Source organism: Neurospora hispaniola (assembly GCF_033458365.1).
Source record: "Neurospora hispaniola strain FGSC 10403 chromosome Unknown B0T23scaffold_2, whole genome shotgun sequence".
Lineage (NCBI taxonomy): Eukaryota > Fungi > Ascomycota > Sordariomycetes > Sordariales > Sordariaceae > Neurospora > Neurospora hispaniola.
In genome coordinates this window covers 4,105,794-4,118,508 of record NW_026944407.1, presented here as the reverse complement: position 1 = coordinate 4,118,508, position 12,715 = coordinate 4,105,794, and the positions used below count along the sequence as shown (strand labels likewise).

The 12,715-nt window shown below is 50.9% G+C and overlaps 3 protein-coding genes across 3 annotated transcripts; 2 read left to right on the top strand and 1 right to left on the bottom strand.

Annotated features, from left to right (window-relative positions):
* Positions 1–2,993: 2,993 nt before the first annotated feature.
* B0T23DRAFT_311279 (uncharacterized protein) lies at positions 2,994–3,256 on the bottom strand (the record flags this gene model as incomplete). Its single annotated transcript, XM_062834632.1, has 2 exons — positions 2,994–3,157; positions 3,220–3,256. Coding segments are annotated over 2 exons (201 nt in total), but the record flags the coding sequence as incomplete, so codon positions are not given.
* Positions 3,257–3,356: 100 nt separating this feature from the next.
* On the top strand, positions 3,357–4,306 carry B0T23DRAFT_411059 (uncharacterized protein; the record flags this gene model as incomplete). The annotated part of the gene is made up of 4 exons (XM_062839426.1): positions 3,357–3,544; positions 3,751–3,902; positions 3,991–4,056; positions 4,125–4,306. 4 exons carry the CDS (start codon positions 3,357–3,359, stop codon positions 4,304–4,306), a joined length of 588 nt encoding a protein of 195 aa, XP_062696011.1.
* A 5,718-nt stretch (positions 4,307–10,024) lies between these two features.
* B0T23DRAFT_354047 (uncharacterized protein) lies at positions 10,025–10,776 on the top strand (the record flags this gene model as incomplete). Its single annotated transcript, XM_062836119.1, has 2 exons — positions 10,025–10,072; positions 10,328–10,776. 2 exons carry the CDS (start codon positions 10,025–10,027, stop codon positions 10,490–10,492), a joined length of 213 nt encoding a protein of 70 aa, XP_062696010.1. The 3' UTR covers positions 10,493–10,776.
* Between the last annotated feature and the right edge of the window lie 1,939 nt (positions 10,777–12,715).

Sequence of the window (12,715 nt, the reverse complement as noted above, 5' to 3'; positions counted from 1 at the left end):
ACTGTCAGGAGACTTCAGAGACAAATGAGGTATGTGGCTGATGGAGGTGATTGAGACCAACAGTTGCCGGTTTTCACGGGCAACAAGGCCAGCACATCCCAACCATCAAAATAGATGGGGGTGGCCTAACGAATAACGGGTTAAGGGTACTGGTACGTGCCGCTTCCCGTTTCAGATGAAGATGGTGTGCAGCCGGCAAAAGCGGGAGGGGAAGGAAGTGACGCTTGGGAGTAACGCTTGGGAGAAGCATGAGGAATCCCAAGTGGAAGGCAAGCGAATGGGTGAACGGGGTGTCTCTCTGTGACTTACACAAAGCTGTTCAGAAGCACGGCTGTGGACGCACCAAATCTGCACAGTCCTGGATACAATAGGAAAAAAATTCCCCGAGAACTGGAGATTCACGCACAATATGAATGCCTGTTGCCAGGAACGTTGCAAAAGCGCTAGGAAGCAGCCGAGTAATTGAGGACCGCAGGCGGAAGTTATCACGGGACCTTGTCACGGCCAATGATGAGGCCAATGTCGAGGTTCGCGTTGGTGATAGGTCTCCAAATCAGACGTGATGCTTAATCCGCAGGGTCGCTGCGCCCTGAATTGATTTGCTGTGTCGGGAAGGGTCTTTGGGATGCTTTGCGCTCGGGTTGTGACTGGTTGAAGCAGTGCGGGTATGATAACTCAAAGTGGATATTGGTGTTTCTACTTTGTTCCCAAATCGTCGTCAGTGTGCATTCGCAGCCTATAAGTTGTTTCCCAAGAGTGGTCTCCAGTCTCTTTTCTAACACTCGCGTCCTAAAAGGCAATAGTGCAAGCCTTGCTCCTCTCCTAATCAGGAGACAGTGCCAAACTGCTCTGCCTTTCGGAGATGGGAAGAATGGATTGCCCCCCCAGCTCCCGTCTCTGGTCGGCATCGAGCACAGAAGACGCCATTATGGCAGCTCTCGTTCAAAAGTATTTAAACATGCAAAATGCAAGCTGGTGATTGCAGGCAGGCACCAAGCTAGGTGGTGAAAGATGACGAACAGAAGCATCCGAATGGCATTCTGCTCGAACGGCCACGACCATCATAGAGCCGGGCCATGCCCTTATCGCCACCTCTCCGCATCTTGACGAGCTTGAGCGCCGGCGTGGGTTGAACCATCATCGACATGTGCGGGAAGCTTGGGATGTTGGATGGATTGATGGATTGATGAAGGGCGGAGATGAAAGAAATTGAAATGAAATGACAGGGCTTACCTTTGATTTTAAGCATGTACAAGGCTAATAAGGCAGCCTGGCAGTGAGTGGCTCTTGCGCGCGAAGGTGGTCGCTGAATGGTTGAGTTTAAAGCGACGTCTCCTTGAATTGGTGGTTGGTCGGATGCTCCCGTCTCCAATTTGCAGACCGTCCGTTTGGCAGGTTCGGCGGGTGGATTTGGGGTCCGATGTCTGGTTTGCTGCGACTGAGACTGATTCGGCGGGACTGATTCAACTGACAGCCAACCAACTATAAAAAAAAAAAACCGGGTAGGTTCCTTGACCTTGTGTCGATTTTTGCCTGATAGCGATAGCGATATCGAAATCTCGAAGTTTGCGCGACGCGAGGCAGCAATGACGGGTTGACAGCAAGTGACTAAGCAGGCACCGCTAACTTGTCGAATGAGATGCGATGGAAATGCGAAATGCGCGTCAAATAGAGTTGCTCAAACGGTCCCAATTGGAATGCAAAGGTTGTGCAGGAGTCGATGGCCGCAGCCGTTGATTTGACAGAATTTTTGGCCTGTTCTGCTCGCTCGAGAGAGCCTTGGGCAGTGGAGTGAATGATTGGTGGGCTGATTGGTTGTGCGAGGTGAAGGAGGAGAGACGAGGGGAAATGCGAACGATGATTTGAGGGCGCATCCGGACTTCTTAAACTTAGTAATCTGGTTGGATGAATCAGCTGGCGAGTGGAGCCCCGCCGGCGGCGGCGAGTCCAAAGACAAGTGGCTGGCGCCGGGCGGTGGGCGACGGGTGAGGGGCCCAGCTCGGGGGGGTGTCGCTGCACGATTTGGTGTTCACCAGGTTCTGGGTGCTTGGCGCGGGGCTAGGGCGTGCAGTCCCCTGCACCGAGACTGTGGACGCTAGCAATGCGGCATTGAGATGGAATCTGGCTCAAAGAGTCGTAGACCTAATGAAGAAAGGAAAAGAAACGAGAATGGGGATCGCGCGGACCAAAACAACCATAACCGTACGCACTCAAAATGATGAACCCCAATATCATTGTGACCAATGTAACGGTGAGTAGGTATTTGATCCACCTGTCTCCGGGTTTGTCCTTTTCCCATTCTCACTATCGACTGGTATCTGTCTGATATCTGGATTGTGACGCAGTGTGGGAGGAGAGGTTGGGTGCCTTGAGCTGGAGATTTTAGCGAGACACGATCGGTCGGATAGGCAGAGCCGCACACAGCAGGCTGTGGTGACTTTTCTTCACACGGTCCAACTTCCCCGGTGAGGAGAGACAAAAAAAGTGATAGGTGCATATGGCCAGGTCCTGGACTACACTACATGCTCCGCGGACATGGTTGGACGATAGCGCGTCCAACATTCAACGCGTCCCCAACTTCTCTTATTTTGAGTTTTCATGGTCAGGAACGATCTGACTATGTACTTGCCTGCCTCGCCGGTGATCACAAATGGCTTATAGGTTTTGTAATTACATGATGAACATAACGCCACTGCCAATAGGATGTGGTATCTTGTTGATAGGACCATATCTTAGAATCTGCCGACTAAATATTCAGAAATCATCAACGTACAGACTAGTTTTTTTCTTTTTTTTCCTTGAGTACGTAGCCTTCTTGATCGGCACACGCCTCCATCAGCTTTAACTTGATGCACCTCCCGTGAGACGGACAACCTCGGGAACTAACAACAAGACATGCTGTCGCGCGAACTTAGTTGAGCTGTAGGTACATCCGAAAGCCGCTTAATTTTAGTCCGAGCAACGTCACATACGAAGTCGGGCTTTTTGCAAAGTCAGGAGAAACGGCTCCCGTCACATCGTAGCGGGCCATAACACCTCTCGACAGTTTGTACTGGCGGCCTTGCCACGCTCATGCGGCGGTTCGAATGTGCGGTGTTGAGAAGATACTTGCCTCTCATGTGATCAACTGCGACAATGATGGCATTCCAGATACCGACTAACACGACGATGGGTCCGTCTTCGGTCCTCCGGATAGTCCTGGTAGTGTAGCTAGCATACTAAAACGGGCGTCATTGTGAGCATCTGGCAATGGTTGTTATTGATACATGTTGACCCTGCGCTTTGCCACAGAGTGCGTTCGATTGGGCAAAATGGGAAAAGCTTGGGCATGTTTCCAGATCCAAGGCGCCCTCTCGATGGCCAGGAGTGCCAGGCCAAGAGGACCGGGGATGCAGGAAGCAGCGAGGCCAACTCATCGGGAGTTCCAGCCTCCACCCCCAGCCCAATGGAAATGTCGGTGTGGACCACAACAGCAGACGTCAGAAACCAGAAACCGGGACTTTGCTGGTCCGCTGGGGCCTAATCATGCTCCACCCGTGGCCTCGTAAACCCCCGACGCGACCCCGCCAAACAACGCGGTCGACCGGCCTTGGTGGCATCTAGCTGACTGACATCCATCGTATGAAACTCGATTTGATGGCCCTGTGGAAGATCCATATGGCCATCCCACAGGCATGTCGTGGTCTGGACATTGCAAACGATGAAGATGGGTACCCATCGGAGGCTCTGACTTTGACTGCGGACTTGCAGAGGCACGCGCCGTGGTGATGATGCTGTCCTCGCAAAAGACGATGCTGCGCCGCAAGGCGGCATTGTTTCGGGGAGGTGCCCTTTGGGCTACGTGTTCCGTGTGCCGTGTGCCGGAAACGAATCTGACTGGATGGTGAACGAAGCTGTTCGCTGTGTGTTCTTAGCAATTCGGTCAACAAAGAACATTGATGTCGCTGTAGCCGTGAGCCGGCGAGATATCGATACTATGCCACGGTACAGACAACCTGCCGATAGCGCGGTACAAGGTTGGCTGGTTGAGTTGCATGTCTTTGGTCCGCAGTCCAGGTGAGGATACCATGTATCGTTCGAACACATCTCTCGTAGGATTTTGTACAATGTGTTCGTTTGCGTAGACCTCGCTGTTCTTGACTCCCACCCATGTCGCCCACCGGTCTTGGCGTTGGGGTTCGGGACTTTGCGTTGCGACGGTGGTGGCGGCTCGGAAAGATGGGGAACGATGATTCTCGTCCGTCGTTACAGGTTGCGGGCTGCGGCTCTCCGTGCTGCTCTACGCATGTCCCTTGTATCTGTGTGAAGAAAAGCATCTGGAGAACTCCCGTCGTTTCTTGACTTTTTTGGGCGTTTGTTACAAAAGCGTAGCGAGAAATGAATTCTACTGGCTACAAATCCACGTTGTTGACTGTAAAATCCACGTACCGTCCCGACCATGACTCGGGAACTGCCGGCCGCGGTTCCCACTGGCATGCTTTCCTTGATGTGGTTCGCTGGGCTGTTCCCTCTCGAGGGGTATTGTTGACTCTCACTCTGTAAACTGCCCCTGGGACTGTCAAAGCTCTCGGTCGTGTCAGTCAAGCATCCCGTCACCAAAACAAGCGACAAGAGAAACAACGAATCAAACACCAAACGGGAATTCAGTTGGAGGCCCTAGCGGCCAGAAATTCACAATGGGGCTCCGGGGCCCAGGCCCTCGCTCCGTGGACCTCCATTTGCGGTCCTCATTCTACCGGCGATGAGGTGGGGCGGGGCAGGGTGGACCCCTTGGCTTCCTTCTCCGCATTCCACTTCCATCCACTGATTCCTGTGCACCCCTCTGGCCCTCTCAGACAACCCTCTCTGACCTTGCATCACCTCATCTGTGTGCAACAACATCACGTCTTCCTCGAGACAAATGACAACTCTCCAGACTTCATTCGGCCCAGCTTTCTTTTCATGTAGTCGCACAAAAGCCATGTCCGGTAACATGGAACTTTCTATGGTGTATCCTGCAACGGATCAGTCCGCCACCACAGAGTCCGGGCCGCCATCACAGCCCATATCGCGGCCCAATGGCTGATCATGACGCCCCCGAGACTGTTGGACAAAGACGAAGCCAGCAGTGCGTACAGACTTGCACCGTCGACCGAACCTCCCCTGCCCCAGGACACCGGCCACAAGGCGCATGATACGCAGTCGATTCAAGTTTATGCGGAGTTTAAGCAAGACTCAAACCCGGTCCCCCTTGTGTGCTTGTCGTCCCGGCTGTCCTAGAGGCTGCTCCCGCTCGTTTCCACTGGCGCTAATATACCTCTACATATGTACCTACATCAGATCAGACATCATCTTGATAGTCTATGTTAGTGTAGACACTCATCAGCAACTGTAGTTAGTGCAGGAAGCTAATTATGCACGTCGTCCGTCATCGAAGCACGATTCCCTTCTCTGCATCCCACTGGTCATCATTCAGTTCCCAATTCCGCAAATAGCTACCTGGCCCAACTCGAGCGCTTCGGGCGAATGGTAGACGAGCAGTCAACTTCCACTCTACTATTCGACGCCTGAGAGCCTCATAGTATCCTATAGACAAGCTGCTCCTTCCGGTTTGCCCAAGCTTCGAATTTTTGTTAGTTTCAACAGTGTCATCCGAACACTGTAATGTCTTCCTTGCTCCACATGGACATTGTGCGTTTTGGGTGACCACCTATCAACTTTGATAATCCAGTTGTAGATGATAACCGCAGGAATTTCTCACAGATCACGAAACGAGATGGCTTGCTCATTGTGAACCCCAGCCAGAGCTTCTCCCATGTTCACCTCATCACCATGCTAACTCTCAGTGGAGCTGAAGACCCTGATAATTCACCTACTGGGGTTGGGGGGGACTGGGGAGCTGTGATTGACCAATGTGACCAAAACGTAAGGATTGCAATGAGCCAGTCCTAGTCCTGTTCTGTCAAGATGCCGTCAGGGACCGAAGAGCTTTGCGTGGCCTGCGATGCTACTGATCCTCAATTTCATCACATCGACATCCCCAGAAGGCCTCAACTCTTGATCGGTTCTTGAATGTTCGTGAATCCTCAATCAGGCATCAAGTTGGACATCAATAAGCTTCTACTTACTGCGCCATGGCGAGATGAGGAAGATTCATACGTTTTGCCATGAACCATTTTCGCTGCGCATTATGTTGGCTACGTTTGCCAATCTGATTGATCCTCTACATAGATTCATGTGATACCCCATGGATCTAAGTAATTTCCCTATATATGACCATCACAATGACTACTTTCCCGACATTACCGAGTTCTTATCAACTTGCTTATGCGGCGTTGTTATTCTGGAAATCCTTCGTATCAGACATGCGATCAGTTGTTCGTGTGTTTGAAAGAGTATTTCGATCTTTGTTCGGCTTTAATCAGTTGACGATGCATCAGAGACAAATGTCTACTGAGTTGTTGGTCAGAAACAGTTGGCCGGTGAACCACAAACCCATAATCACTGGTTCAAAACTCTGATCTGCGTAAGAAGGTAGAGACAAACTGATTAAGTGCTGAATACTTACCACCTCAAACTTACTCCGTCACTTGCACGTATCCCATTCATCGCCTGTCTGCCAGGCTTCCACGTGTTGTTTTCCACTTGCCGCGTGTTGCCTCTAGCAGGGGTAACAAGCCACACCACTAATCACCAGCACACATTCTCCCGTCAACATGCAGAAAGATATCAAACCACCATGAGTCCTACACCAGAAACAGGTCTTCCCATGTCGTTGCCGTCACTGGCTGGGCGGCACCTGGGAAAGAAAGCGGGAGCACTGGCAGATTTGGCAAACCATAAACGAGTATGTACAACGAAAAGAAGATGGCGAGGTAGTGCTCACACATTCCGGGCATAAAAGGGCCGAAGGAAAGGAACTCAACGACGACAAGCTGGAAGACAGGACATGCGCGGAGATTAACGGCCGCATCAATGATCTGCCCTTTTTCTAGGCGGACTATACTTCCGGAGTGTCGGAGATGAAGAAGCCGAAGAAAGATGGGTATTGGATTGGAGGTCAGACGGGTGTGATACCCTGGCTTGCTGACTGACTGGTCTGTCTTGGTCTAATTGGGTGGTTTCGAAGAATACTGGACCAAAGAGACGATAAGGATGAGCACCCAGGCGTCATCATCCGTCCGTCCCTACACTACATATCATTTTCTCAACCCGGACTCCGGAGTGCGAGAGAGTAGCGTAGGTAGGGTAATGAGCTATCGCTGTCTCCCAAGGTAAGATACTATGACGACGAGCAACGGACGAAATAGCAGTTTGAGAACTTAGTAACATGACTTTGCAAACACAAACGGCTTCTCGATATCAGAAGCATTAGTAGGTGATGCTCAGTTCTACCCGTCATCTCGGCGCCTAAATTGCACATACTGAATGACAGATGATGAAAACAGCCAAAGCACCTCTACACCGAAGCCGTGGCTCAGTACACCTTTATATTCGTGCTGCTAGTATGTCGTAAAACCATACTTCAATTATCTTTAGAGGACTGCGGTTCCTTGGGCCGTTGTGGTAGTTCGCTTCCGAAGATTTCGGTTTTCCAGTGTTGATGAAGGGTCGAGGTACTTCCTGCTGCTCGCTCTTGCCCGTAATTCACCATCGCTTCTTCTTGTATGACCTTCAGCCGCCTGTTTGGGGGAAGGTGCGATCGGACGGTTGAGTCGATGAATAAGCAGACTAGGTGACATACATGGCACTCTATCTCTCGACTACCTCTACCTACCCTAATTCTACCTCCATGTATATCGGTCTGAATGAGCCCATGAAGCCCGAAGGTTGTCACAACATCGGCTTCTGCCGCTGCCGGGGAGAATCGAGCCGCTGGAAATAGGTTAACCCTCAATAACCCTTGCCCGATATCCATAGAGCCAAAGCCTAGGTAAATGACTTGACTATAACAGCAAATTAGAGACCGCCGAATGTTCCAGGTTGTGCTTATTAGTTCATAGGTTTACAATGTGTTTTTCACAAGCGACCCGATATTCTGGAGAACCTACTAACTGTTTTGAATTTTGCTCCGCGCAGACATTGTTATTAGACCAACTCGATAGTGAAGATATCATACAGCCACGAAGGATGTTTACATCAGGACTTGTTGGTTTTGAATCTACCCACCGCTAAGTAGATGCCACATTAACTCGTTGTCAAAAAATACTGTCCCCCTCCACATGTGTGCATTACTTGGCATTCATCGCTTTGTTTCAAGAGTGCATCTCGGCACCATCACTATATGTTCCTTGATGGTTTCAGGTGCAAAGGGAAGGTAGAAATTTGATTTAATATTTGATGTACCCGTTTTCATCCTTTCTAAGGCGCTTATATATCAAGTCAAGCAGACACCGTCAATGAAAGGTCGGGGGATCGGGTTCTAAATTCCAACAAGTATCTCTCTAACTCCTTGCTTGTTTGCCTCGTCTTCTAACAATAGATAGAGGTCTCGAGACTCTTTTTACAAAGGTCCTCTTGATTTCATTCCATACATGCTCGATGGGGTTAGATACTGACTGTGAAGAGGATATTCTATCCACTAGATGCCGTGGCTTTACAACAAGTCTTTAGTTGTCCTTGCAGTATAAACTATGGCGTTGTCTTAGAGAAAACCTGTTCCCGGGCGATAGTTAGGGGCTAATACGTCCTCTACGCTTCCTTTAGGGTAGATGCAAAAGAGATGACGGGGTCGAAGGTTGATGGAGGTGTAAAGAGAGGAAGGAGGGATACCGTTCTTTTTTCCTTTTTTTTTTTCTTTTTTGACCATTACTGTACATATAGGCCTGTGCAAGCATAACCAGCGGTCCAAGTAGAAACGAGCGAGAGCACGGAAGAGGGGTCCGCAACCCGAGAGAATTTGAACAGACTTTGGAAGTTGCACAGCTCAAATTTTAGAGATTTTTGATCGGCTATCTCGGGAGTAGTTCGACACCACCACCGCATGACCCTGAGTTGATGAATGAAGGGAGGCCAGATCTCTTCCGGGCACTGGATGCCACATCCACCCACAGGCAGCGGCTCATTGGCAGAGGTCTGATGAAAACATCTCCTCCGTTCCACGACTTCAACTAACCCGAATGTCAGTCAGAAGACAACAGAGAACAGGCAGTAAAGTCAAAAAGGAGGAGGAGTGAATGGCTACATAACAGACCGTCGAAGTTGGAGCTAAGCCCGAAAACCAACTCGATCTGACTGGCCTAGTGAGTAAATACGAAGTGGAGGTAGTTAAACAGTTCCATCTGCTGTGCCTCCAGTGCCTCGTACCAGCGCAAAGGACCGTGCATGTTGTGTATATGTATGAAATAGTCGAACCGGACGAGGTCTGTCTAGTAGAAAAAGGTTTGTCCTCGTCGTTTACCACCTCGTGTTGCTGAGGATTGCCAACTCGGATTGGGGCAGCTGATGTGACATCTACGTTCAAGATTAGAGCTACGGACGCGGGTTTGCCATAGTCTCGGCGACGTCGATGGAAGCGTATTGAAGGGAGACAGTCTACTCCCAACAATACGACAAGTCTTTTGACGCTTTCTCCAGGGTGTGTCATGTAATGGAAGCATGTGGTCGCGACAAAACAACAAATTGATGTCGCACGTTGCAAGCACGAGACGAACAGCGTCTTGCAATCATGAGAACAACATAAAGCCGAGCTATGTTAGAGCATTATGAACCAGGGGTCTTGTCTTGGTCTCATCCGGTCAATGCTATCCACAAATAAAGAGAAAGCTCAGAATTTCGACAGCCATCGTCGAGTGATGCCTGAAACTGGCCATCGAGAACTCCCACGATGGTGTTTCATGTGTGGGAGCTGATAAGATCCATATCATGATGATCTATCAAGATCCTAGGCATTACTGGCATATGGACAGCCAAATAGGCGGCCGTACCGAGCGGGCCCTCTCAGGCGGCCACCCGTGCTGATGACTGCCCAGATGCTTGGTGTTGCGCACTTGCGATGACCCGTTGATCGCCTCAATAATAGAGCATCAATAACTAGCACGTTGCCATGGCAGCAGGCGCGCGCTCTAGGAGACTTGGGAAAACAGATACACTCGTAAGTCAAAAGGCAGATTGGGTACTGAGCGCGCGCTCAAGTAAGGGGTAGAAAGTCGTTAACAGCAGCCAATCGACATGAAGGCGTTTAAACTAGACTACCTACTCATTCAGGGCCAGATGCGGAAGTCCGGGGAAAACAACCAACAGAAGTCTTGGCAGATGATTTCTTTGTCGCAAAGTTTAAGCGCATCAACAGCCGCGCGCCGTGTTGGTCAGTCCTGGACAAAGATCCGCCTTAAACCGTCCAAAGCAGGCCCCAGAAGGCGGCCTCCCTAGGGACAAAGTACGGCTGCAACCGCAAACCGGGCGAACCGACAGCCGCTTGGCGCTCTGGAACAGGCATCTCGACGACCGGAGGCATGAACTTGTGGTCTTTGGCGATAGCAAGTCCAAACCAGCTGGCGCGCGCTCCCAGTAGGGGCCCGTTAAACGGCATAGAAGATGGGGAATGGGGAGAATACCGCGAGGTTGGGCATGCCATATTTGCATACTGATACGAATACTGGCGTTTCGAGATCGAGGAGCGTCTATCTTGCAAACCGGCTAGTTGGCGGTTAAGTAGCGCGGGGGTGATGTATATATAGAAGAGAGTTGCGCGAGGCGACGAACGGGAACGGGACGGAATACTAGTAGCATTGCCAACATCTACGAGTCTTCTTTATCCGTCTTGTCTTTTTTTTTTTTTTTTTTTTTGGGACTCGGAGTCTTGGAGTGTTGATAACTTGCCCTTGCCGTTTCGACCATAACTTCTGCCTGGTGGACTGGACTGGTTCCTTCCCTCACGCATCTTTTTGTTTTCAAAGTTTTCAGCTTTGCTCTTTCCCTTTCTATACCAGCTCATCTCCCTTGGGCTTGATCCGTCATTTCGTCTGCGACTTATTTTTTTTCGCAAGTCGCAGTCCACTGTCGACAAGTCACCTGAAGGAAAGACTTCATTTCGGGAGATCTTCCGCTGGTCGACCGCTTCAGTTCTATTTTCTCGACACCCGCAATACCAGCAACACGGTTCTCGGGCACCTCAATTTTCCACACACACGACACAAGCTGAAGTGCAATCCCACTTCCTGGCACTTCCCTTGTGGTCATCCCCGTTCTCCACCCGAACGTTCAGGTGTTTTTATCGGTACGCTAGCACGCGGTAAGCCCCTGGCCAATTAGCGGCGTCGGTGACCATCAGTGCTAAGAATACAAGTATGAGCTTAGCGCTCTGGTGCTGCAGGTTCTGGCACAACATCACCAATCACATCCCGTGCAGGTGTCTCGCCGGCACCCCATCCTGGGCCTTCCACCTGTACCGAACGGACGCCATCACGATTCACCTCACGATCTCGCAGCCAGCACCAGGCATCTTCCATCCCGAGCTCGTGGCAAAGACACCGGAAACCCCGGGCCAAGACGTTTCGTTTCTTCTTCCCGTCTTTGCTCAGTGATTTGGGTCCAAGGGCGTCGACGGGCGTTTCACTCCGCCTCCCTCATAATCCACTCGGGAACTCCCCTTGGAAATCAACACTCTTCAGACAGTCGATCAAGAACCCGGGCACCGCATTTGCACCCAGTATCTTGCCGGACTTGCTCGTCGGATCGTGGTATTGGATCTTGCTTAGGCGCTTCTTCGTTCCGAGGCACACAGAGCCCGATCTTTTTACTGCGCAACTGCGTAGAAGACTACAAGGGATTACGAGGTGATCCACTGGACGTGTGTAAGTCTCCATCCTCTTTGGCGATACCTTCATCAACCTATCCCATCCTTTAAACATGCCTTCCCTACCTATCCAGACCAAGCGAAAGCTGCCAGCGCACCGGACAGAGAAACAAAATCTGGAGCTCTGGATGTAAGCTGCATCCAGCGTCACACTAGAGCATACGGCGGGCATCCCAGCACACTCACAGCCGCTTTGCAAAATCGCTTGCCGCCGTCGTCCACTTTGAACCCCTCTGGTTGGCTGGTCCGCGCTTGGCTGCAAACTTCACCACCTCTGTTTCTTCCCTCTCACACTCCTCCTCTCAGTAATCCTCTCATATTCTGACAAGTTGCTGCTGGTGGCGTATAGCACTTCCCGCTTTCTCCTCTTTGCACCTTGGTCTTCCCGTCCGTCTGTCACTGTGGTTCGAACCAGCTCCCTGGACTCGAGTTTTAACAAACCATCCTCCCTAGAAAGCCTAGCTCAACCACCCCACCTGGTCTTCATAACGGGCCCAGCCAATCACCAGACAAGCATCAAACCACCACTGCTCCTTGCCTGCCTTCCGCTAGCTCCAAGTGCGAAAAGAAAAGAAACAGCGGGACCCTGGAGCCAAACCCACTGCTCTGGAAACGAGCAGGGACACCAAGGAAGACCAGCATCACACGCCGGGGTACTCGTCCTTCTGCTGCCGCGGGGATTTGGTTCTAGCTTCGCTTGTTTCGAGTCCGACTACTGAAGCACACCCTCGTCCATCGCCTTGAATACCCCTTCACATCTTTACCGCCTCTGGGGCCCTCACTTCATTCAACCTCTTCATATAACCGTTTGTCCACCACCTCCTGCACATTTTTAGCACTCTTTCCCCTCCCCACCTACCGGCTCTCTTCCTCCATCGCCCAAAGGCAAGTCAACCGGTGGGCTCACAACGCCATACGATATTTAAGATCAACACGTCT